This window comes from Zootoca vivipara, chromosome 12 (assembly GCF_963506605.1).
Source record: "Zootoca vivipara chromosome 12, rZooViv1.1, whole genome shotgun sequence".
Taxonomy (NCBI): Eukaryota; Metazoa; Chordata; class Lepidosauria; order Squamata; family Lacertidae; genus Zootoca; species Zootoca vivipara.
This window is the reverse complement of record NC_083287.1, coordinates 54,599,224-54,624,354: the sequence shown is the minus strand read 5'-3', so window position 1 is coordinate 54,624,354 and position 25,131 is coordinate 54,599,224. Positions and strand designations below refer to the sequence as shown.

Sequence of the window (25,131 nt, the reverse complement as noted above, 5' to 3'; positions counted from 1 at the left end):
ACAGTCAATAGTGCTGGTTAACTCCGCATTCCAGCGGGCCACCAGGGAATCAGCTGAAAGGCCATCGACATGGGATAAAACATCCCCTACCACTCTCTGGAAGCCAATTGGATCCATTAAGTAGCGGGGGTGGACCATCCGAATCGGTCCCACCTCCCTGCAGAGGGGAAGGGTTGCGGAGAAGTCCAGTTGCACCAGAAAGTGATCTGACCATGGCACTTCTTTTGTTTCGCACATTCAGAGCACATTCAGAGCACAGCTTCCTGCCTGCTCACGTTGACGATAGTTGGTCAGTCTGAATCTTCACCCCTCCCACAGCAGGAAGGACACCAAACTTCTGCCTTTCCCCTCTTGGCCTCCCGTTGCCTTCTGATCTCATCCAGTCTCCTAGAACAGGGACCGAGAAGCTGGCCTTCACCCTCCCCATTTTCACTTGACAGAGGTCTCAGACCTCTGCTTATCTGCTGGTTGCCTAGCAGTGCTCTGGCTGCCTTCCAACTCTTCCTCTTCTTGACAGCTAACAGTGTCTATCTCGAGAAGGGGGGGGGGTTCAAACAGCCAGCTCTGATCTGCAGAGTCAGTCTCTCTTTCACTTAGCTCAATTTCTGAATCTGACTCTTCCCCTGCGTTCTGGTGAGTCACGTTCCTGACAATCAGCCTCTGCTCTGCCCATTTCATGTCTCTGCATGTTCTTGGAGAGCAGGGAGAAAGGGAGCAGGTTGCAGCAGGAGGGAGAGACTCCCTGGGTTCTTCAGCAGCCTGTCTCCTCTGCCTCTTGGAAACTGCCCCCCCCCAGCCTCTGCTCCAGCCTTGGAGCCAGAGTCTGAACTGCTGTCTGCCACAGCCTCTTCCTGCTCACTAAGCCCTGTTTCCTCTTCAGCTTCCGACACCTTCTTCTCCCTCTGACCACTCATCGCCCCCCCCCCCCGGCTCTAAACCTTCTTCCCCAGGGGTTCCCTAGGGGATTCCCTGCCTGGCGCCTCCCACCCTCCTCTGTGTCCAGCCAGCCCATGGCACCAGATGTCCAGAGATGCTTTGTGGTGTTGCTGGGTCAGCAGAGAGCCGTTTAGATCAGAGAAACTATATTCAGCAAAAGAGGTTTTTTGGGGAGTACCTTATGGATCAGAATAGAGCTGCTTTAAACAGGGATCTGCCTTCTATAGAGGACAACCATTGGTGAATCTCCTTCAGTGCTGTCCCTTCTGACTGACAGCAGCTCCCCAGGGTTTCGAGACAGGAATCTTTCCCATCCCTACCTGGAGATGACTGCAGATAGAATTTTCCCTGCAGAGCTGGGGCTCTTCCTGGCAGCTACAGAACCTGCCTTGGTTTTCACAGTCAACATGCCGAGCCATTAAATGGCATCATCCGAAAGCCACCAATAAATGCAGGGGTGTCTGTGGAGCTGGATCGAGCCCCGTAATGTTCAACAAGCCTCTCCAAAGGCCACAGAGGTTGCAATCCGATTGGATCACCTGGGCGTTTTACAAGAAGGGTCGATGGACGTCAAGGCAGGCTGGGAACAGAACAGCATTTCCAGGCATGGAGATTGGCACCATCTTCTGCCTGAAGAGACCCGTTACGACTCGTAGACAGGTCTAAGAGGCAGGCTGCTGCTGGATCAGGCCAAAGGCCCATCTTTTCCAGCATCCTGTTCACACAGCGGCCAACGAGATGCCTGCAAGCGGGACCCAAACACAAGAGCCCACTGCTCCCTCCTGTTTAATAATGGGACATTCAAAATTTCACCATGGCAGACCCATCATCTCCTCTGAGCAGCTTCCCAGGCCAAAAAGAAAGTTGCAAAACTCAGGCCAGAGGCCATGGAGAGCCAACAGGAGGCTCCCTTGCTGAAAACGCCGGCTTCTCCTCCTCCCTGAACTCGGTGGCAGGGGAAATAAAAGGGCATTCCGGGATCAAATCAGAAGCTAACATCCGCCAGATCAAAATCTGTCAGAAATAGGCCCACATTTATGATTCCACAGTCAATCTTTTTCACACCATCCTCCAACCTGTGATCCATTTAATTCTGAATGCTTAGGGCTAGAACGAATTGCGTTAGGTTTTAAAGAATTCAGCTTCAAATGATACTGATAAATTTTGTGCTTGTCCAAATGTTTGTAACATTGGGGTTTGTTTGCTTTTGCCTTTAATCATCATCATCGTCAGAGAGAGAAAAACATTAACTGTTATTCCAGGTTTTTCTTCTCTTCTCAACTTGTAGATCAGTTCCTTGGCTGCTGTAGTACAGAATCTTTCTCCGCTCTTCCCGGCATTGCAGGGGGGGCTGGACTAGATGACCCTTGGGTCCCATTCGAACTCTGCAGTTCTGTGATTCTATGGGAAGCGACCCTCCTGCCAGGAGGCTAGCGTAGCAACTCCACCCCACCCGCCGAGACTCTCTGTTCAACCCCGATCCAGCTTTGGGAGGAGGACAATTGGCCACAAACTCGGACGAATCTGCCAATTCTGGTTCTTACCAGATCCTCCTTTTTCCCTACCTTAAGCTCAGTTTGACTGCATCAGTTTTTAGTTTTTTTAAAAACATGTTCCCATGAAAACCAAGCGACCTTTGGGGGTTGTGAGTTCCTCCCCAAAGACACATTTTTGTATGCGAACCAGGCCAAATTCCACCAGGCGATCCCTGCCCATCCGTCGCCCGGTTCAGGAAAACTTGGTCAAGCAAAGGCATGAGATTTGCTGGGTCAGTTTGCATAGCTATGTGCAGAGGACGGAAACGGCGTTGGAAGACCCTGCCTTTGGGTGGGGGGAAATCCCTCCTGTGTCCGTCCCCCCCGCTCACTTCTTCGGTGGGGGCTTCTTGGCTGGAGGCTTGGGGGTCCCGCTCCCTTGCCCGCCTCCCTTGGCACCTCCGGGTTTGGGGGTCCCAGGCCCTTGCCCACCCCCCTTGGCACCTCCGGGTTTGGGGGTCCCAGGCCCTTGCCTACCTCCCTTGGCACCGCCAGCTTTGGGGGTCCCAGGCCCTTGCCCCCCTCCCTTGGCAGCGCCGCCAGCTTTGGGGCCCCCAGCTCCCTTGGCCCCAGCTCCCTTGGGGTTCCCAGCCCCTTTGCCCCCTCCCTTGGCACCGGCACCCTTGGGCTTGTCCTTGCCCCCACCCTCCTCTTCCCCTTTCTTTTTCTCGTCTTCCTTCTGGTTCTCCCCTCCTTTCTTGTTTCCTCCCTTCTTCTTCCCCTCTTTCCCCCCTTTCTCTTCCTTCTGGGACTCCTCCTCCTCCTCTCCTTCCTTCTTCTTTGACTTCTTATCGTCTTTCTTCTTCTTCTTCTGGGCATCAACCTTTCCGGAGACCGTGGGCACCTCCTCCTCTTCCTCTTTCTTTTCCCCGGGGGTCGCAGCTGTCGAAGAAGGACCAGAGAAAGAGAGAGAGAAAGAGAAAGAGAGAGAGAGAGAGAGCAAAAATGAAAACTCTTACACAAAAAACAAACAAACCCCCACCTAAATCCCATTTATGAGCAGCCTGTGCAAAGGCACTGCAGACTTTAGGGGCAGGTCCACACTGTATGTATAAAGCACATTCAGTACACATGTATTATTATTAGAATCATAGAATTACAGAGCTGGAAGGGACCCCCAAGGGTCATCTAGCCCAACCCCACTTCCTGGAGGTTTCTGCCAGTGTGAGCAAATCTTTCCATTTCTGTTTCCGATGTTACATTCAAGTCACTACATTTCAGCATCAATTTGGAACATATCCTATATAATAAAGTGCAAGTGTCTCTGCGTCCAGTATTCCCTGTGTCCCTGGGTTTGCGCTACTGCGCATGTGCCCCATGGACACAGGGATTGGACGCAGAGACTTGGATCGCGCACGTGCTCTCCCCACCCCTCTGCCTACCATTTCCCTCACAGTCCTCAGAAGAATTGTGGCCTTCTCCTGGGCGCCCGCTGGCCAGCTGGGCTCAGCGGAGCGCCCCGACGAAGCGGCGGCCGTGGGAGGGGCCAGCCAGGCCCCCCATGCGCCCCCGAAAGAGGCCAAATCGCGGCCTTCTCCTGGGCGCCCGCTGGCCAGCTGGGCTCAGCAGAGCGCCCCGATGAAGCGGCATGTTCTAGCGCCCGTTTATTAAATGGGCTGAATGACACTAGTGTGTGTGTGTGTATATATATATATATATATATATATATATATATATATATATATATAATTTTTTTAAAAAAAGTTCCACAAAACTTCACCAGCATTTGGGCACACATTTCTTCTAATTGCACATTTATTTGATGCGGCATGTTGCCTAATATACAGATTTCCCCCCCTAATTATTTCCCCCTGTAGGATGGGTCTTATTACTATAAGCATTCTGCCACTAACCAGCCACCTTTACTTCCCTGGCCAATGGCAGAAAGCATAGCAGAAGATTGTGGACTGTCTCGAGAGACAACGGAGTGCGCCTCCAGGGGTGAAGTCAAACCCTGCGTTCGCAAGCACCAAAGTGACCTCCCTGGGGTTGCAAGCCTGGGCAGCGTGTCTGGAGGTCCTGAGCTGCCCAGATGACAAGACCACCCTCCCAGCTTCACTGAGAAAAGCAGAGCAAGATGTTGGGCACCAGCTTGGTTGCCGGAAGGAGGCGTACAAGGCGCCGGCCAACCATTTGGGTAGCGTTGCCGTATCTTGAAGAGCAGAAAAGAGGACAGCCCAAGCCGCTGACAGCCTGAGCTGGGGGGAAAGGCCCACAGGGCCACCGCTGTGCCCGCCTGCCTCTTTCCCCAACTTGGGCTAGCAGCAGCCGCAGTGTACAGAGCAACCTGAGCCAAAAGATAGATAGATAGATAATGATAGAGATAGATAGAAGATAGATAGATAGATAGATAGATAGATGGATGACAGATAGATGATAAATAGATAGAGATGATAGATAGATAGATAGATAGATAGATAGATAGATAGATAGATAGATATAGATAGATAGATGATAGATAGATTAGACAGAGACAGATTTGATACAGTAGATAGATAGACAGATAATGATAGAGATAGATAGATAGATAGATAGATAGATAGATAGATAGATAGATAGATAGATTAGATGATAGCGATAGATTATAGATGATGGTAGGTAGGTAGGTAGAGATAGATAGATAGATAGATAGAGATGATAGATAGATTAGACAGAAAGACATAGATGATAGATAACCCCCCCTCCCAAAAAAACCTGGACATTTCCTCTAAAATGTAAAAATCCCCCTGGATAGGAATGCTGTCCCCTCCCACCACCACCAACAGAGGACATATTCAGGATTTCCCAGATGTATGACAACCCTAGCTTACTCCTAAGTCTTCTCTTCTCCCAAAGATATCACGCAAGGCAGTGGAGGTTTAGGGCAGGCATAGGCAAACTTGGCCCTCCAGATGTTTTGGGACTACAACTCCCCTGATCCCTAGCTAACAGGACCAGTGGTCAGGGATGATGGGAATTGTACTCCCAAAATATCTGGAGAGCCGAGTTTGCCTATGCCTGGTTTAGGACCAGAGTTTTCCTTCTCCCAGATGGGCTCCCTTCCCTGGTGGACGAGCCCCGCCTGCCCCTCACTTCCCTCTACGGCACGTGCAGAAACTGCCTTCTTGACTGTCAGACCCACTCTTGGTCTCGCCGGCTCAATCCGCTCTATCAATCAATCATATCCATTGCCTTTGCCTGCAAATGGGGGACCTGGAGTCGACCTCACTATAACTAGATACAGGAACTTTGAAGTACATCTGCAGCCATGGATCTAGGAGTTTGGGCTAGCCTTCAGACTTTGGGCGCTTGTGCATGGACACACACAGGCATGTGTGGTCTAGAGTTGACCTTGCAATTTAGAGTTGTTTGAAGGGGACAGGCAGGGCTGGATTTCGGTTGGATGAGGCCCTAAGCTACTGAAGGTAATGGGGCCCTTTGTATGTCCAGCTGTCCTTTGGCAAATACAAATTGTCGCTGTTTTTTTTGTGTTGAATATATGCTATACAGTAGTACCTCTACTTACGAATGTTTCTACTTATGAATGGAGCTCCGTCCGCCATCTTGGATGTGGTTTAGATAGGATTTTTTTCTACTTACGAATTTTTAGATAGGGTTGCTTCTACTTACGAATTTTTTCTCCCAATGCATTCCTATGGGATTCGACATTTTTTTTCCGACTTACGAATGTGCATTCGGAACGCATTAAATTCGTAAGTAGAGGTACCACTGTATAATAAATTATGGACCTAATAGGTATCTAAAGCCATTTGCACATAACAAAATATTTTTTAATCTTATATTTTGGAAATGTACATCCAGGCTTTTTTTTCCTTTAATTTTTTTTTGGGGGCCCCAAGAGAGTGGGGCCCTAAGCTATAGCTTGTTTAGCTTATACGTAAATCCGGCACTGCCTGGGGACACATATGACAAGAGCCCCAGTTTCATAGGTCGGCGGAGGTGTTTCATTGAAAAAAAACCAAGAACAAAACATAAGGCAGGAAGGGATAGGTTTCAAATAGGGCAGCGAGTCTCAAACCTTTTTTTTCTGCACCACACTTAAAAAATGAATAAATCTCGTGCCACACCATTTAAAAAAAAAAATATTGATAAGAGATACGTTGGAAAACAAAAAGGAACAATTCCCGGCAGTGCTTGATTTATAGCCTAGAACTCAGCTACTTCATAATATGATTGTAGGACATCAAAAAAGTATAAGACAATGCAGCTACGTAAGAGCACTAATTATTCCCAAAATATAATTATAGGCAATCCTCTTGCATTTGTACCTACAAACTCAATGAGAGGTGTGAGCATGCTTTTGCTGGGTAATCACATTTATTTTAGGTCTAACTCCTCATCTCAGCACAAAGAAGCCTTGTTCTTTCTGCTCCTGGTACTATACTATGCCAGGCTGAAATGTTGAAATGTTTCTTTGATTGTCCTTGAATCTTCCCACCACATTGAGAAAGCCACAGAAGGTCCTCTGCACAGGTCCCTGTTCTGGACTGGTCTCATCTGCCAGAATGTCAGTTACTGATGGACACTCCTTCCTCCGGCAAAGTGAACAAGGTGATAATGAAGCTTTCAAGCGGGCGATTAGCATAGAAAACAAGGGAAATGATCCAGCAGAGGCTAGGTACGTCTTTTCTTTTCTTTGGTGAGGTTCCTACTTCATGCAAGCCATTTGAATGGGAACACTTTCCTTTCGCAAGGTGGATTTCCGGTTAAAAGCTAATGCTAGCATTCCAGATGGCTGGAGACCTTTTGTTGGAGCTTGGCAGGTTTTTTTTTTGTTTGTTTGTTTTAAAGCAAAGTGAGCTTACTGCAATCTGAAGGGAGCACCAATGAGTTCAACAGAGCTACGGGATTGCTGAATAAACTGAGTGTTACGCATTTTCCTGCTTCCGTGGCTGGAATATCCTCCTCGTGATGCAAGCGAGAGAGAAAGCAGTAAGAGGGAAACGGCAGAATCAGAGAAGGAAGGTCTGGAACGAGGAGGACGAAAGCGAAGGGAGGCGGCAGAACCTCAAAAGTCTCTGCAGCAGAGTCCTTGTCGAAAGAAAGCGAGAACAAGCCAAAGGAAAGTAGTAGACAGAGCGCGCCCCCTAGTGAATCGGCAGTGCTACTTCATCCTCCTCTTTCACCACCGGCAGAGAACTTAGAGGGAGGGAGTCGACTTGCCCAGAGAGAGTAGGGAGGTTTTCAGTGGAGCCTGAAAGGGGCAGAGAATCAGGAAAGTATATGAGATAGAGATAGAGATAGAACAGTGTAACAGCAAAGGGAAGGGAAATGAAGCAGAACCTTTGAGGACTAGCAGCATGCTTAGTCTTGAATTATCATCATCATCATCACCATCATTTGTACACTGCCCTCCATCCACAGATATCAATACGGTTCGCAACGCAAAAATATAAGATAGAAAACAAAACAAAATGCATGATAAGAACAAGAACAAAAACAAAACAATATGGTAGGGAATGTAACAGGTGCAGGGGTGTAGCAAGGGGGGCGATGGGGGCGATCCGCCCCGGGTGCCACCCTGGAGGGGAGAGGCACTTGGCGTGCCCCCCCCCCACGACTCCCAAACCACTGAGTCCTGCCGCCCGGTAAAAAGCCTCGCTCCTGCTCAGCGCGCACTTTGCTTCCTTCTGCTCCCCATAAAGGGGAGGAGGGGAAGTCCAGGAGATTCTTTAGAACAGGCGTCGGCACGTTTTCTGGCCGTGGGCCGGAGGATTCAAACGGACTATTGTCTGTGGGCCGGACATGGGCAGGACATGCGCAGAAGTGATTTCCAGCCCATGTCTGGAACGCCGGAAATGGCTTCTGCGCATGTCCGCAGCTGCACAGATGTGATTTCCAGCGGCTGCGCAGGCACAGGAGCCATTTTTGGCACCGCTCAGGGAGTTCCCGAGCTGCACCGCGCTGCGCTGCCCTGGACGTTGCCAACCTATGCTTTAGAATCTTGTTTCTGTGTTGTATGTTGGATATGTGACTGTAAAATCTTAATTGGGAAAACATAATAATAATAATAATAATAATAATAATAATAATAATAACAACAACAACAACAACAACAACAACAACCTCCTGGGATCTCGGTGAGCTCATTGAGCGGAGGCACGGTGTCCAGCTTGTCGGCGTAGGTCTTGGCAGCCTGGCGTTTGGCGTAGCGAGCCTCGATCTCCTTCTTGGTCCGAGGGATGCGGCATTTGAAGATGCAACACAGAGTGATGACTGCAGGCAGTGAGAAAGACAACGGGGAGTTTAGCACGGGCTGCTAGGGGTTAAAACCACACAGCAGCAGGGGAGGGGAGGAAGACGGTAGGTCATACTCAACAGATGACTATCCAGCCTCTTCTTGGAGAGCTCAAGAGAGAATCTGGGCAAGGGATTCACTTGCCAAACTCATCTTATCAAAAAGGTAAAGGCAAAGGACCCCTCAGACACGGGTGGCGCTGTGGTCTAAACCACTGAGCCTTGGGATTGCCGATCAGAAGGTCGGCGGTTCGAATCCCTGCGACGGGGTGAGCTCCCGTTGCTCTGTCCCAGCTCCTGCCCACCTAGCAGCTCGAAAGCCCATCAAAGTGCAAGTAGATAAATAGGTACCGCTCCGCTGGGAAGGTAAACAGCGTTTCCGTGCGCTGCTCTGGTTTCGGTGTTCTGTTGTGCCAGAAGCGGCTTAGTCATGCTGGCCACATGGCCCGGAAAAACTGTCTGCGGACAAACGCCGGCTCCCGTGGCCTGTAAAGCGAGATGAGCGCCGCAAACCCAGAGTCGTCTGCGACTGGACTTAACTGTCAGGGGTCCTTTACCTTTACCTTTAAAGGATTCCTTTAAAGTCCAGTCAAAGGTGACTATGGGGTTGTGGCGCTCATCTCGCTTTCAGGCCAAGGGAGCCAGCGTTTGTCCACAGTTTTCCGGGTCGTGTGCCCAGCAGGACTAAACCGCTTCTGGTGCAATGGAACACCGTGATGGAAACCAGAGTGCACAGAAACGCCGTTTACCTTCCCACTGCAGTGGGACCTATTTGTCTACGTACACTGGCGTGCTTCTGAACTGCTAGGTGGGCAGGAGCTGGGACGCAGGTGGCGCTGTGGTCTAAACCACTGAACCTCTTGTGCTTGCCGATCAGAATTTCGGCGGTTTGAATCCCCTTGACGGAGTGATCAGTTCAAAATGAAAGGCACAAATACAGACACCTGGCTTGAGAGCAGTACATGTGAAAAGGATCTAGGAGTCTTGGTAGACCACAAACTTGACATGAGTCAACAGTGTGATGCAGCAGCTAAAAAAGCCAATGCAATTCTGGGCTGCATCAATAGGAGTATAGCATCTAGATCTAGGGAAGTAATAGTACCACTGTATTCTGCTCTGGTCAGACCTCACCTGGAGTACTGTGTCCAGTTCTGGGCACCACAGTTCAAGATAAGCTGGAATGTGTCCAGAGGAGGGCAACGAAAATGGTCAAAGGCCTGGAAACGATGCCTTATGAGGAACGGCTTAGGGAGCTGGGTATGTTTAGCATGGAGAAGAGAAGGTTAAGGGGTGATATGATAGCCATGTTCAAATATATAAAAGGATGTCATATAGAGGAGGGAGAAAGGTTGTTTTCTGCTGCTCCAGAGAAGCGGACACGGAACAATGGATTCAAACTACACGAAAGAAGATTCCACCTAAACATTAGGAAGAACTTCCTGACAGTAAGAGCTGTTCGGCAGTGGAATTTGCTACCAAGAAGTGTGGTAGAGTCTCCTTCTTTGGAGGTCTTTAAGCAGAGGCATGACAGGCATATGTCAAGAATGCTTTGATGGTGTTTCCTGCTTGGCAGGGGGTTGGACTGGATGGCCTTTTTGGTCTCTTCCAACTCTATGATTCTATGATTCCTTCTGTTTCATTTTATGATCTTATCAACAAGGAGGGCTATGTCTGTGGAAGATGGGTTCCAGACCCCCACTCCTTGCACAACACCAACGTTCTTCAGTCCAAATGGGAGATTGGGAGCTAGCAGGATCAGTGCTGAAGGCGATCCAGAGGATAGGACCCAAACCAGTAGATTCAATTTGCAAGAAAGGAAATTCTGACTCAACCTTAGCAAGAGCTGTTCGCCATTTCTGCATATTCCATAAGTTTCTGTATCCATTCTTCCTTCGTGGGGACTTCTATTCCTTTCCATTTTGCGGTGAGTAACATTCTTGCTGCTGTAGCATACATAAATAAATTTCTGTACAATTTAAGTACAGTAGTTCTGTCCCTATAATTCCCAAAAAGGATTTTTGAGCATCACAGGGGGTTGGACTAGATGGCCATTGGGGGTCCCTTCTGAGTCCACAGTTCTATGACTCTAAGATCAAGGGTGGGGAAGCCTCTTTTAGGTGCATTCAGAATTTCAGGAGCCAGAGGCAAAAGGGAGCAGAGCTACGGGTGCGAATTGTACCTTTGCAAAATGGTTTACATTCCAACCATGCGAAAGCTAGAGCTTTCTCGACAGGCATGTGCCCATTTTCCATCCAGGAAATCTGAATGCATTTTAAGCAACCGGAATGTGTAACTCAGACCCTGGGAACTGTCCCATAATGCATTTTCCACCGATATTCTTTAGAGGAAGGCACTTAAAAAGCAGGCAGGACATGTAAGATAAGCTCCTCCTCCTAAGGCAGTGTATATAAATACACCTTGGGGATTTTTTCCCAAAAGCCTCCTTGCAGGTAGAAACCTAGCATCTCAGGGAAAAGAGTCCACATTCCCCTGACATGCTCAATCTGCAGAGAACTCTTCCCTGGCCCCTAGTCAACAGCATTCAAGCATATTTAAAAAAACTAAATATATCAAACAGCTCCTGGCAGTAATATACTCTGCTCCCCTTTTATGACCAGATGAAACTGGGCTTTCAACCCAGACTAAAATGAGGGCTCATTGCAGTTCTCTCATCCCTCAGATAAGAGGCACGAACCATCTCCAGAGAAATTAAAACCCTCAGTTCTGGCTTTCTGTTAGAGGGCAAATGATTTATTTCTCCCTTCTGAAAATCCATTTCAAACCCTCCTTTGCTGGCACAGATCTTTCAGGGGTGGGCTGAGTTCCATAGTTTAAATGCCACTCCTAGAGACCCTGAGGAAGGAACTAGACCCCAAAACAATGTTGAGTCTCGAGGGCGGGGGGGGGGGGAGAGATTTAGTTCTCTGGCTATGCTTGTTTAAGCTTCAGAGCCTGTGTATGTTAAGGCTTCCCTTCACCGGATTGCACACCGTGATAACAGAGGGAAGAGATCCCCTGAGTACGTGCAGAGTACCTTTCGCCGACTGCTGAGAAACCCCAAGCGGGTCTGAACTATCTGGGATTAACATATCCAGGCAGGTTCAGGAGGATCCCAGCGTCCGATGTGTGGGGTAATGAAAAGCCTCAACTTGGGAGATGGGGAAAAAAAGGAGGCAGGAGAGGATAAAAAATGAGGAACGCATCGGACAGGAAGGAAATGATGGAGGATTTGCTGTAATTCAGCAACGATGGAATAGAAAACCATAAATTAGAGGAAGTTAAAAATAAAATCAAAAGCCTTGCTGTGAGCTGAGGAGACAAGATAGCAAAGCATTTAATCACCCTTTAAGGGAGGCTGCGGTTGTCTAACAAATGAAAACGTCATCCCATGGTTGTTAATGCTGGTGATTTCTGCAGATCTATTTCAATGCTGATTTCCTTCCATTCTGAAGGAAATCAGCCCTGAGTGCTCACTGGAAGGACAGATCCTGAAGCTGAGGCTCCAAATCTTTGGCCACCTCATGAGAAGAGAAGACTCCCTGGAAAAGACCTTGATGTTGGGAAAGATGGAGGGCACAAGGAGAAGGGGACGACAGAGGACGAGATGGTTGGACAGTGTTCATAGAATCATAGAGTTGGAAGAGACCACAAGGGCCATCCAGTCCAACCCCCTGCCAAGCAGGAAACACCATCAAAGCATTCCTGACATATGCCTGTCAAGCCTCTGCTTAAAGACCTCCAAAGAAGGAGACTCCACCACACTTCTTGGCAGCAAATTCCACTGTCGAACAGCTCTTACTGTCAGGAAGTTCTTCCTAATGTTTAGGTGGAATCTTCTTTCTTGTAGTTTGAATCCATTGCTCCGTGTCCGCTTCTCTGGAGCAGCAGAAAGCAACCTTTCTCCCTCCTCCATATGACATCCATTTATATATTTGAACATGGCTATCATATCACCTCTCAACCTTCTCTTCTCCAGGCTAAACATACCCAGCTCCCTAAGCCGTTCCTCATAAGGCATCGCTTCCAGGCCTTTGACCATTTTGGTTGCCCTCCTCTGGACACATTCCAGCTTATCAGTATCCTTCTTGAACTGTGGTGCCCAGAACTGGACACAGTACTCCAGGTGAGCAGAAAGTATCCTTTATGAACTGTGGTGCCCAGAACTGGACACAGCACTCCAGGTGAGGTCTGACCAGAGCAGAATACAGTGGTACTATTACTTCCCTTGATCTAGATGCTATACTCCTATTGATGGAGTATTGATAGGAGTGCCTGGCGTGCTCTGGTCCATGGGGTCACGAAGAGTGGGACACAACTAAACAACTAAACAACAACAACATTCCAATGCAGTGGTTCCCAACAGGTGGTCCGGGGACCCCCAGGGGTCCGCGAGCTCTGCCAGAGGGGTCCGCAAGATGCTATTAGAATAAAAAAATATATTAAATATATTTCGTATGATAACAGATTTTTTGTTTTGGCCACTTCCTGCATGAGCAGTGTCTAGCGCAAAACTGGAATTAGATAGAGGCAGTAGTTCTGCTGTATGCCGTTAGGTGGCGCTTTACAAACACTACTGTCTTGCAAAGAGGCAGCACACACATTCTACTAACGCTCACCTCCCCAATATGCTTTGCGCACGTCGGCTTCATTTGTGCGCTACTGCGCAGGTACCCTGTCTTCTCCATTCCCCTCCCTCCTCCCTGGCGCGCGCTGCCTCTTTGCAAAACAGTAGTGTTTGTAAACAAAGCGTTGTTTTTCACGGAAGCTACAGTTCGGAACGCTTTGGTTTTGGAGCGGACTTCCAGAACGGATAAAGTTTGAGAACCAAGGTACCACTGTAGTTTGCAAACCTCTCGGAAAGCTTGGATGCTTAATCACCATTCAGAGAAGGGGTTTTGTGTCCTGGATGGCCGCTATGCTTCTTGCGAATGGGGTTGGATTTAGGACACAGGTGGGGAAGCCTTTCCCAGCAACAAGGGCAATTCTGTCCCTTGGGGGCATCCCCTTCTGGGACCTACATACCTGGAAGCCAAATCAAAAGTAGGTTGAGCAAGAAATTAAAATTTATCTTTGTAAAGGAGGCTGGTTTATGCACAGACTCACCCCCACCCCTCTCTTCTCCAGCCAGGCAAGCAAGTGGCAGGATCATAGAGTTGGAAGGGGACCCGTGGGTCATCTAGTCCAACCCTCTGCAATGCAGGAATCTCAGCTCAAGCATCCATGACAGATGACCATCCTGCCTCCTAGGAAGGTGAGTCCACAACCTCCCGAGGGAGACCGTTCCACTGTAGAACAGCAGGAAGTTCTTCCTGATGTTGAGTTGGAATCTCCTTTCTTCTAACTTCAAGCCATGGGTTCGAGTCCTTAACCCTTCAGAGAAGGAAAGAGGAAACAAGCTTGTTCCTTCTTTCATGTGAAAGCCCTTGAGATATTTGAAGATGGCTCTCATATCTCCTCTCAGGTTCCTCTTTTCCAGGCTAAACATGCCCAGCTCCTTCAACTGTTCCTCATCAGGCTTGGTTTCCAGACCCTTGATCATCTTGGTCGCCCTCCTCTGCCAGCTTGTCAACATCCTTCTTAAACTGTGGCACCCAGAGCTGGACACAATATTCCAGGTGTGGTCTGACCAAGGCAGAATGGAGCAATACTATGACTTCCCTTCACCTGGACACTAGACTTCTGTTGATGCAGCCTAGAATAGCATCAGCTTTTTTTTGCTGCTGCATCACACTGTGGACTCATGTTCAGCTTGTGGTCCACCAAGACTCCTGGATCCTTTTCACATGTACCGCCAAGCAAGAAAACAAGCCTGAGCAAGGCAAGAAGCTGAAGAGTGGCAACACGAGAACAGGGCCTTCTCTGCAGTAGCTCCCCATCTGTGGAATGCTCTCCCCAGGGACGTTCGCCTGGCGCCTTCATTATACACCTTTAGACACCAGGCAAAAATGTTCATTTTTAACCAGGCCTTTGGTTGATCTGATTGACATCCTATGCCCTTTTAAAATGTGGGTTTTTTTGGGGGGGGTGTCGGGTTGTTGTTTTTATTTTTGTTATGTATTTTATATTTATATTTTGATTTTATTCTGTGAACCACCCTGAGACCCCTGGGTATAGGGCGGTATATAAATTCAAATAATATGGCAGCTCCTGCCCAGATAACATAATGCTTGAAGCATCAGGGCTGATAATTCCCTTGTGATTGTCAATCTGTCTCCCCCATGAAGCAGCAACACCCAAAAGACAACTTTGAAGCCCTCTGCTTTTCTAGGCAGCTGTTAGGCAAGAGGAGGGTTTTTAGATAACAACAACAACAACAACAACAACAACAACAACAACAACAACAACAACTTATTTATACCCCACCCATTTGGCTGGGTTTCCCCAGCCACTCTGGGCGGCTACCGCCAAAATATTAAAATACAGTGGTCTGTTAAACATTCCCTAAACAGGGCTGCCTTCAGATGTCATCTAAAAATCTGGTAGTTTCCCCCCCCCCTTTGACATCTGGTGGGAGGGCGTTCCACAGGGCCCTCTGCCTGGTTCCCTGTAACTTGGCTTCTCGCAGCGAGGGAACCGCTAGAAGGCCCTCGGTGCTGGACCTCAGTGTCCGGGCAGAACAATGGAGGTGGAGACGCTTCTTCAGGTATACTGGACCAAGGCCATTTAGGGCTTTCAAGGTCAGCACCAACACTATGAATTGTGCTTGGAAATGTACTGGGAGCCAATGGAGATCTTTCAAGACCGGTGTTATGTGGTTGCGGCGGCCGCTCCCAGTCACCAGTCTAGCTGCTGCATTCTGGATTAGTTGAAGTTTCTGGGTCACCTTCAAAGGTAGCCCCATGTAGAGCGCATTGCAGTAATCCAAGCGAGAGATAACCAGAGCATGCACCACTCTGGCGAGACAGTCCGCGGGCAGGTAGGGTCTCAGCCTGCGTACCAGGTGGAGCTGATAGACAGCTGCCCTGGACACAGAATTGACCTGTGCCTCCATGGACAGCTATGAGTCCAAAATGACTCCCAGGCTGCGCACCTGGTCCTTCAGGGGCACAGTTACCCCACTCAGGACCAGGGAGTCCTCCACACCTGCCCGCCTTCTGTCCCCCACAAACAGTACTTCTGTCTTGCCAGGATTCAACCTCAATCTGTTAGCTGCCATCCATCCTCCAACCTAGACAGACAGACAGACAGACAGACAGACAGACAGACAGACAGACAGACAGACAGATATACATAGTAGCTTGAAACAGCTCTTGACTTTTACCATCCCAAACAGTGATGCTTATTTAATGATGCAAATCCTCTCCACACCAAACACACACTCTGTTCCTTCCTACTTCAGATGCCAGTGGCGAAATTAGAGCCATAATGCTGGAATAGTGCATCCCAGGGTGGGTTTAATGGCCCGAGCAATTGAATGTTTGCCATTTTTAAGTGCCAGTGACAGTGTACATTCATCTCCCCAGGAATCGAATCCCCTGCTCCTTTACAAATGTAAAAACCCATCAGGCTTAACATGCAAGGAGTGGTGAAACAAGAAAACTACTCAAAGGTAATAATAATAATACAAGGGACCCAGGTGGCGCTGTGGTTAAACCACTGAGCCTAGGGCTTGCTGATCAGAAGGTCGGCGGTTCGAATCCCTGTGAAGGGGTGAGCTCCCATTGCTTGGTCCCAGCTCCTGCCAACCTAGCAGTTCGAAAGCACGTCAAAATGCAAGTAGATAAATAGGAACTGCTACAGCGGGAAGGTAAACGGCGTTTCCATGTGCTGCTCTGGTTTGCCAGAAGCGGCTTTGTCATGCTGGCCACATGATCTGGAAGCTATACGCCGGCTCCCTCGGCCAATAATGCGAGATGAGCGCGCAACCCGAGAGTCGGTCACGACTGGACCTAATGGTCAGGGATCCCTTTACCTTTACCTTTTAATAATAATAATAATACGCCTTCAGTGGAGGTTTTTAAGCAGAGGTTGGATGGCATCAATGCCAGGGTTTCTTTAGCTGTGATTCTTGCATTCTTCTTCTTTCTTTGGCGATCCCTTGTAGCCAAGTAAGAGTGTCTTCCATAAACACGGTCTTAACAATGTGTTTGTAAGTGACTGTGGAGGTCAATTCTGGATCCACACGTCCTTCCACAGTGGGGACATTGGTTTCCGGGCGCGAGGTGCTCATGGTGTGGATTTGCCAAACACATTTCTCCCTTGCGTCCTGAGTTCGAGTGTCTTCAAAGCCCTCGACACCTTTGGTAAAGGCTGTTCTCCAATTGGAGTGATTGCAGGCCAGGGTTTCCCAATTGTTGGTGTTTTAGATTTGCCTTGAGAAAGTCTTTAAACCTTTTTTGTTGACCACCAGCATTACGCTTTCCATTTTTAAGTTGGGAATAGAGTAGTTGCTTTGGAAGACGATCTTCAGGCATCCGCACAACATGACCAGTCCAACAAAGTTGATGTTGAAGAATCATTGCTTCAACACTGGTGATCTTTGCTTCTTCCAGTACACTGGTATTAGTTCGCCTATCTTCCCAAGTGATGTATACAATTTCCTGGAGACACTGTTGATGGACTCTTTCGAGGAGTTGGAGATGGCGTTTGTAAGTGGTCCATGTTTCACAAGCATACAGTGGGCTGGACTAGATGACTCTTGGGGGCTCCCTCCCGACTCTACAATTCTATGGTTAACTCCTCCTTTTCATCACAGGCTGAAGAGATCACGAAGTTCCCTTGAGTATCATATTCTCTCTTTTGTGAAATCCATCAGAAAACAGCATGAATCACTCTTAAACAATGTTTGACCTGCCTCTTCCTATCTGAGCAAAGGTCTTAGGACAATGCCTGCATACCGACCCAGATATGTAGACTGTTTGCATGCGTTTCAAGCTGCTCTTAGCTTATCACTAATTTAAACAGCCATTCGAATGAGTAAATAAGCTGTTTTTCACTCTTTTTACGGGTGGTTTTATTGCTTTATAAGCTTAGGCACAGACTAGTGGAAGGACAGTGTGAAACGGAGAAGACTCTGAGATCTTCAGAGACCCTCAGAGGAATGCTTGGTGGGGAACACTGGAAAGGGTCCTCTCCCCGGCTGGGCTTTCTGTGATTCTTCACCTCTACTGCTGCCTTCAGAGGTCTTTGATCTCCTCTACCAGAATTAGGGCTTGGTCATCCCACCAATGGTCAAAGAACAGCCCCGATCTCAGATCCCGCCTTCAGGAAAACTTCAAAGCATTTCAGGGATGAAGATAAGATGACAATCCTGTCTCCATGAAATTTCTCGCCTTATCTCCCTGCTCCGAAATGAAACCAGCACCTCCCAGGCTGGACAAACCTGTCTCAAGAATTTCTTTGCCCTCCAAATCTGATGCCGGGCTAATCCTGGCTATGCAGTCTGGAGGAGGGAACTCTGCTTTCAGTCAAAGAGTTTTTCACTCACAAAGTCCTGCCATTCTTTTACCCTCCTTCCCGGGGACGGCGAGCTTCGAGCCCTCTCTAGGAAGATGGGGTCGCCTCCTCTGCGTGGACAGGTGGTAAGTTGCGGGGCTCCATACTGTCGAACCAAAGTTTGCATAAATTCAGGGGCAGGGAACCTGCGGACTTTCAGATCTCCTTGGACTCTGATTCCCATGAGCCCCTGCCAGTATGGCTAATGCTCAGGGTTGATGGGAGTCGGGGTCAATTCCCCATCCTTGTTCTATTATCTTGGGAGATGTTTAGTAGGGCCAGTTCTGGGGTGACTTCTAATGGGGTGACTTAGTTATTTTGCATATTTCTCATATGATTGTTGTCCAGAATAGTTGGATTTTGGGGCCATTACCACCACATGTGGAGGTATGTGCCTGTAGAGGTGCACCCTCTCCAGCATTTTGGTGAGGTTCCTGGGTGTATTAGCACTAGTTTCCTTGGTGTTAGGTAGTGAGTTTCAGAGTGAGTTCTTTCCTTTTGGTTGAGATGGATTTAAAGGGAGGCTTAGACCACATTCTGGTCCACTGAGTGGGGTAAATCTCATAGCTTGTGTCGTCCTCCCATTGTTTTTTCATTGCATCTAGGGAGATTGTGGGATTTTGGAGTAGTATTTTGTATATTGCGGATACTATCCCTTTGCCATGTCCCTTTGTTGTTAGGAGGAGGTTTTCGAAGGTTGCCAGGGGCCTAGTTGCTGCTGATTTTACTACTGGATTGTTTAAGAGGGCATGTAATTAGTGGTGCGGTATTGAGTATTGAGGCTCCAATACTTTGGCCACCTCATGAGAAGAGAAGATTCCCTGGAAAAGACCGTGATGTTGGGAAAGATTCAGGCCACTAGGAGAAGGGGAGGCCAGGGGACGAGATGGTTGGACAGTGTTCTCGAAGCTACGAACATGAGTTTGACCAAACTGCGGGAGGCAGTGGAAGACAGGAGTGCCTGGCGTGCTATGGTCCATGGGGTCACGAAGAGTCAAACTCATGTTCGTAGCTTTGAGAACACTGTCCAACCATCTCATCCTCTGCCGTCCCCTTCTCCTAGTGCCCTCCATCTTTCCCAACATCAAGGTCTTTTCCAAGGATTCTTCTCTTCTCATGAGGTGGACAAAGTATTGGAGTCTCAGCTTCACGATCTGTCCTTCTAGTGATCACTCAGTGCTGATTTCCTTCAGAATGGATAGGTTTGATCTTCTTGCAGTCCATGGGACTCTCAAGAGTCTCCTCTAGCACCATAATTCAAAAGCATCCATTCTTCGGCGATCAGCCTTCTTTATGGTCCAGCTCTCACTTCCATACATCACTACTGGGAAAACCATGGTTTTAACTATACGGATCTTTGTCGGCAAGGTGATGTCTCTGCTTTTTAAGATGCTGTCTAGGTTTAGCTGCCCCAAATTTTGTTGTTGTTGTTGTCATTTAGTCGTTTAGTCGTGTCCGACTCTTCGTGACCCCATGGACCATAGCACGCCAGGCACTCCTGTCTTCCACTGCCTCCCGCAGTTTGGTCAAACTCATGTTCGTAGCTTCGAGAACACTGTCCAACCATCTCGTCCTCTGTCGTCCCCTTCTCCTAGTGCCCTCAATCTTTCCCAACATCAAGGTCTTTTCCAAGGATTCTTCTCTTCTCATGAGGTGGACAAAGTATTGGAGCCTCAGCTTCATGATCTGTCCTTCCAGTGAGCACTCAGGGCTGATTTCCTTCAGAATTGATAGGTTTAATCTTCTTGCAGTCCATGGGACTCTCAAGAGTCTCCTCCAGCACCATAATTCAAAAGCATCAATTCTTCGGCGATCAGCCTTCTTTATGGTCCAGCTCTCACTATACGGACCTTTGTAGGCAAGGTGATGTATCCGCTTTTTAAGATGCTGTCTAGGTTTGTCATTGCTTTTCTCCCAAGAAGCAGGCATCTTTTAATTTCGTGACTGCTGTCACCATCTGCAGTGATCAAGGAGCCCAAGAAAGTAAAATCTCTCACTGCCTCCATTTCTTCCCCTTCTATTTGCCAGGAGGTGATGGGACCAGTGGCCATGATCTTGGTTTTTTTGATGTTGAGCTTCAGACCATATTTTGCGCTCTCCTCTTTCACCCTCATTAAAAGGTTCTTTAATTCCTCCTCACTTTCTGCCATCAAGGTTGTGTCATCTGCATATCTGAGGTTGTTGATATTTCTTCCGGCAATCTTAATTCCGGTTTGGGATTCATCCAGTCCAGCCTTTTGCATGATGAATTCTGCATATAAGTTAAATAAGCAGGGAGACAATATACAACCTTGTCGTACTCCTTTCCCAATTTTGAACCAATCAGTTGTTCCATATCCAGTTCTAACTGTAGCTTCTTGTCCCACATAGAGATTTCTCAGGAGACAGATGATGTGATCAGGCACTCCCATTTCTTTAAGAACTTGCCATTGTTTGCTGTGGTCGACACAGTCAAAGGCTTTTGCCTAGTCAATGAAGCAGAAGTAGATGTTTTTCTGCCCCAAATTAGCTGCCCCAAAATGGCAACCAGACATTCCGTTTTGGCGACTGTAACCCTGGTTCAAGGAGCCTTTTGGCACCTAGCTTATATATCTGAGTTTCTAACACTGGGATGAGGCCCTCGGGGTTAGGATGGAAGGCAGAGAGGTGGGACTTACTGACGCTCATGACAAATAGGGCAAAGATCCCGACCACTTGCCAGAGGCGCAAGCCCCAGATCACCACAGTCTCCGATGTGATGGGGTCCGGTTTCTTTTTCGGCGGCTCGGTGGTGGCCTGAAAAAAGAACAGGAAGTGTTAGAGCATACGGGCGGAAGGGTCAAGGGATCGTACCCAGCTAAGCCCTACTCAAAGTAGACCCATTGGAATTAATATATTATTAACTTTAAAAGCTTTGGTCGATACCTTTAATGGCCCAGACGGCCTATGGCTGAGATCTGCGTCCTGCGTGAGTAGGGCAGTATGTAAATCTATGCGGTATATATAAAAATGTAAACTGGCCATGTCCGTTGGTCTCCACTTTTCACCGAAACCGCTTGACCGATTGCGTTCAAATTTGGACACAACGTCACATGCGGATATGTGAGGGTTTGCATACTGTTTGCGTAGATAGATGTCACACCTATGGCAGGTAAAGCAGGTAAAACCCACTGTTCCCGAACACCAAACTCAGACAGCCAGGGATGCTGGGAGCACAGGAGAGGTTGCAAAACACCGCCCTCTAGTGACGGCTACACTGGTACTGCAGCTGGGAAAGCTTCCCTCTCCACAGCATTTCGGCTCGACTTTGCAGACTGGGCTGAGGGGGCGGGATAGGTCATGGGTCGGGACAGGGTGGGGCCAATCACAGGGATGAGCCGGGGTGGGGGAAGGAGGGGCCGGGATAGGTCATGGGTCAGGACAGGGTGTGGCCAGTCACAGGGACGAGCCGGGTAGGGTGGGGTGGGGAGGGGACAGAATAGTTCATGGGTTGGGACAGAGTGGGGGAATCACAGGGATGACCTGGGGGTGGGGGAGGAGGGGGCAGAATAGGTCATGGGTTGGGACAGGGTGGGGGGAGTCACAGGGATGAGTGGGGGGGTACAGAATAGGTCATGGGTTGGGACAGGGTGGGGGGAGTCACAGGGCTGAGCCACAGCAACGCGTGACTTTGCCAGCTAGTTTAATAAATTTTATATATATATATATATATATATATATATATATATATATATATATATATATATATACCCCACCCATCTGGCTGGGTTTCCCCAGCCATTCTGGGTGGCTTCCAACAGAATATTAAAATACAATAATCTATTAAACATTAAAACCTTCCCTAAACAGGGCTGCCTTCAGATGTCTTCTAAAAGTCTGGTAGTTGTTTTTCTCTTTGACATCTGGTGGGTTGGCCACCTGGGCCATTAAAGGTATCGACCATTAAAGTTATCGACCAAAGCTGTTTACAGCAATAAAAGCATAATGCCGTAGAATACAAACCATATACCGTAGAAGAGTTAAAAATAGTTCTCAACTAACCACTGTGGAAGGATATAGTCTTAACTTCCTGCATGGGCCGGATTGACCAAACACCTGTCATCTGAGCATGTGCAGTTACTATCCTTGGTGTACACACCTCAGCTTAATCGCAACTTATATTTTAAGACTGGGTGAAAGCTGGTTGATGAAACTGCGGTATTTCTCGAGGAATTGCAGGATACTCGTGGCTCGTGGCTAATGTCGTGTGATCAAACATCAGAGGCGGGAGAGCATTGCTGGAGCTAATTGCTAATGTGTAATGTGTAATTTCATTGTACACAGGTTGTACATTGACAATAAAGGTATTATTCTAACATTGTTGTTGTTGTTTAGTCGTTTAGTCGTGTCCGACTCTTCGTGACCCCATGAAGAGTCGGACACAACTAAACGACTAAACAACAACAACAATGTTAGAATAATACCGTATATGCTGGCGTATAAGGCGACTGGGCGTATAAGACGACCCCTTACTTTTCAAGTTAAAATATAGAATTTGGGATGTACTCCAGCCCTTTTTTGGCGGGGAGGGGAGGGGAGGCTGTCTTCTCCAGCACTCAAGTCTGCAGCCGGGGAAATGGTGGTTTGTTTGCTTGCTTAGTTATTGAGAGGGGGAAAGAAGCCAGAGAGAGGAGAGATAGAGAAGCAGAGACATCGATCAAAAGGAGGGAGAGGGAGAGGGAGGCAGAGACATCGAGCAAAAGGGGGGGAAAGAAACCATAGAGAGGATAGCGATAGAGGGGCAGAGACATCGGAGGCTCACACAGCCAGCGAAAGACGCTGAGCAGCAGTGAAAGAGAGAGCGGAGAGAGCGAGAGACGGAGAGATCCCTTTGCTTTGCGCTGACAAAAAGAGAAGAGGCAGCAGCTTGACACCAATGAAATACACAAAACTGTATCTCTGCGCTGATCCAGGTCACAAAGCCATGAGGGAGCCATTCTCCCTGGCGGGGAGCAGCCCCCTCCCGAGCGCGCTTCTTTGCGTTCATATGGTCACTGCATACAGTGGGGATGCGGCCGTTTTTGAGCTCCCCCCACCGTATGCGGTGACTGCAGATTCTTGGACCCGGCATATAAGACGGGCCCCCAACTTTTGAAAAAAATTTCCTGGGTTCAAAAGCCGTCTAATACGCCAGTATATACGGTACCTTTATTGTCAATGTACAACCTGTGTACAATGAAATTAACTGAGCCTCCCCCCAACACACACTCAATCTCATTGCACTCTGTGTGCTTGTCGCACAACACACCAACCCCGAAAGTCAGTTGCACTATATTATTTTCCGTTTAGCAGTCTAACAGCCGACGGATAGAAACTGGTTTTTAGCCTGTTGGTACGACTGGTTATACTTTTATAATTCCTGCCTGAGGGCAGAAGATTAAAGAGGTGCTGGCCGGGGTGTGAATCGTCCCTGAGAATTTTTCTTGCTCTCCGCTAAGGCAACGATCCCTAGCGGGCTCAGGGGACAGCCCATGATATCATGTGCTGTGTTCACCACCCTCTGTTGAGCCAACGTACCACACTGTGATACAATATTGAGAGGACACTTTCTATTGTGGACCGATAGAAGGAGGTCATCAATTGTTGTTTAACATTGTTCTTTCGCAAGACCCTGATAGAATGGAGTCTCTGTTAGTCCTTCCTAACCACCCGAGTTATATTGTTTTTCCAAGTGAGGTCTTCACTAAGATAAACTCCCAGGAATTTAAAGGAATATACTCTCTTCACACAACCCCCTCCCCTGATACGCAACGGGGCTAGTTCCCCTCTCTTCCTTTTTCTGCTGCTCCAGAGAAGCGGACACGGAGCAATGGATTCAAACTACAAGAAAGAAGATTCCACCTAAACATTAGGAAGAACTTCCTGACAGTAAGAGCTGTTCAGCAGTGGAATTTGCTACCAAGGAGTGTAGTGGAGTCTCCTTCTTTGGAGGTCTATAAGCAGAGGCTTGACATGCATATGTCAGGAATGCTTTGATGGTGTTTCCTGCTCGGCAGGGGGTTGGACTGGATCGCCCTTGTGGTCTCTTCCAACTCTATGGTTCTTCCTTCGAAAGTCCAACACCATCTCATTTGTCTTGCTAATATTTAGGTGAAAGTTATTCTCTAAGCACCATGTAGATACTTTTTGAACCTCTCCCCTGTCCACCTGGAATCAGACCCATTATGGTAGTATCATCTATAAACTTAATAATTAAAAAAAGAGATGGGTTTAGTAAGGCTCGTACACAGATTTCAGACTGCAGAGCTCTAGGTGCGCAAAAGGAATTCAGAGATGAAATAAAATTGGGGGGGGGTGTGTGTTCCTACATGCGCACAGCCTTACATCTTGTGGCAGTGAGTTCCACAGTTTCACTATGTGCTGCGGGAACAAGAACTTTATTTTGTTTGTCCTGAATCTTTCAACCTGCAGCTTCATTGTACGGTCCCGAAATCTAGTATTATACTACCATTATATCGGCTGCCCTATCGGATAACGTTCTCTCTCCAGCTCACAAGAATAAAATACAGTCAGCAGCAACACAAAAACTTCTTCGGCTGCAGGAAAAAGAGATCAAACCAGTTTAGCACACAAATAAACCATAAATTGCATGTCGGATATTAAGAGGCCGGGTCTGCAGTGTCTTTAACTGCCAGTGCGATGTAGCGGTTTGACTGTCAGAATCAGACCTGGGAGGCATGGGTTCAAATCCCCACCCGGCCAAGAAGATCGCCTACCTTGCAGGGCTGTTGGGAGGATAAGACAAGGGTTGGGAGGACAATTATGGACACCACTTTGAGTTTGTGGGAGGAAAGGTGGTGAAGTGAAGTGAAGTGAAGTGTGTGGCTTTCTGGCGCCAAGTGAAGACAATAGTATAAATGTTCCACCAATTCTGGCTTCTGAAGATGCATCTGTTACATAGTTCCTTTCATCTCTCAATCTCAGCTATACAGCTGCAAAATACCGCGTTTTAAGTGTGTTTTAAGTGCAC

The 25,131-nt window shown here is 48.1% G+C and overlaps 1 protein-coding gene across 1 annotated transcript in view; it reads right to left on the bottom strand.

Annotated features, from left to right (window-relative positions):
• Positions 1–2,799: 2,799 nt before the first annotated feature.
• TMIE (transmembrane inner ear) overlaps positions 2,800–25,131 on the bottom strand; it is a 42,032-nt gene continuing 19,700 nt past the window's right edge. The window contains exons 2-5 of the mRNA XM_035129818.1: positions 20,801–20,918; positions 8,538–8,687; positions 8,091–8,104; positions 2,800–3,327 (exon numbers count right to left, since the gene is read on the bottom strand). Of these exons, the coding sequence (XP_034985709.1) occupies positions 2,800–3,327; positions 8,091–8,104; positions 8,538–8,687; positions 20,801–20,918 (810 nt within the window). The remainder of the gene's footprint in view (positions 3,328–8,090; positions 8,105–8,537; positions 8,688–20,800; positions 20,919–25,131) is intronic.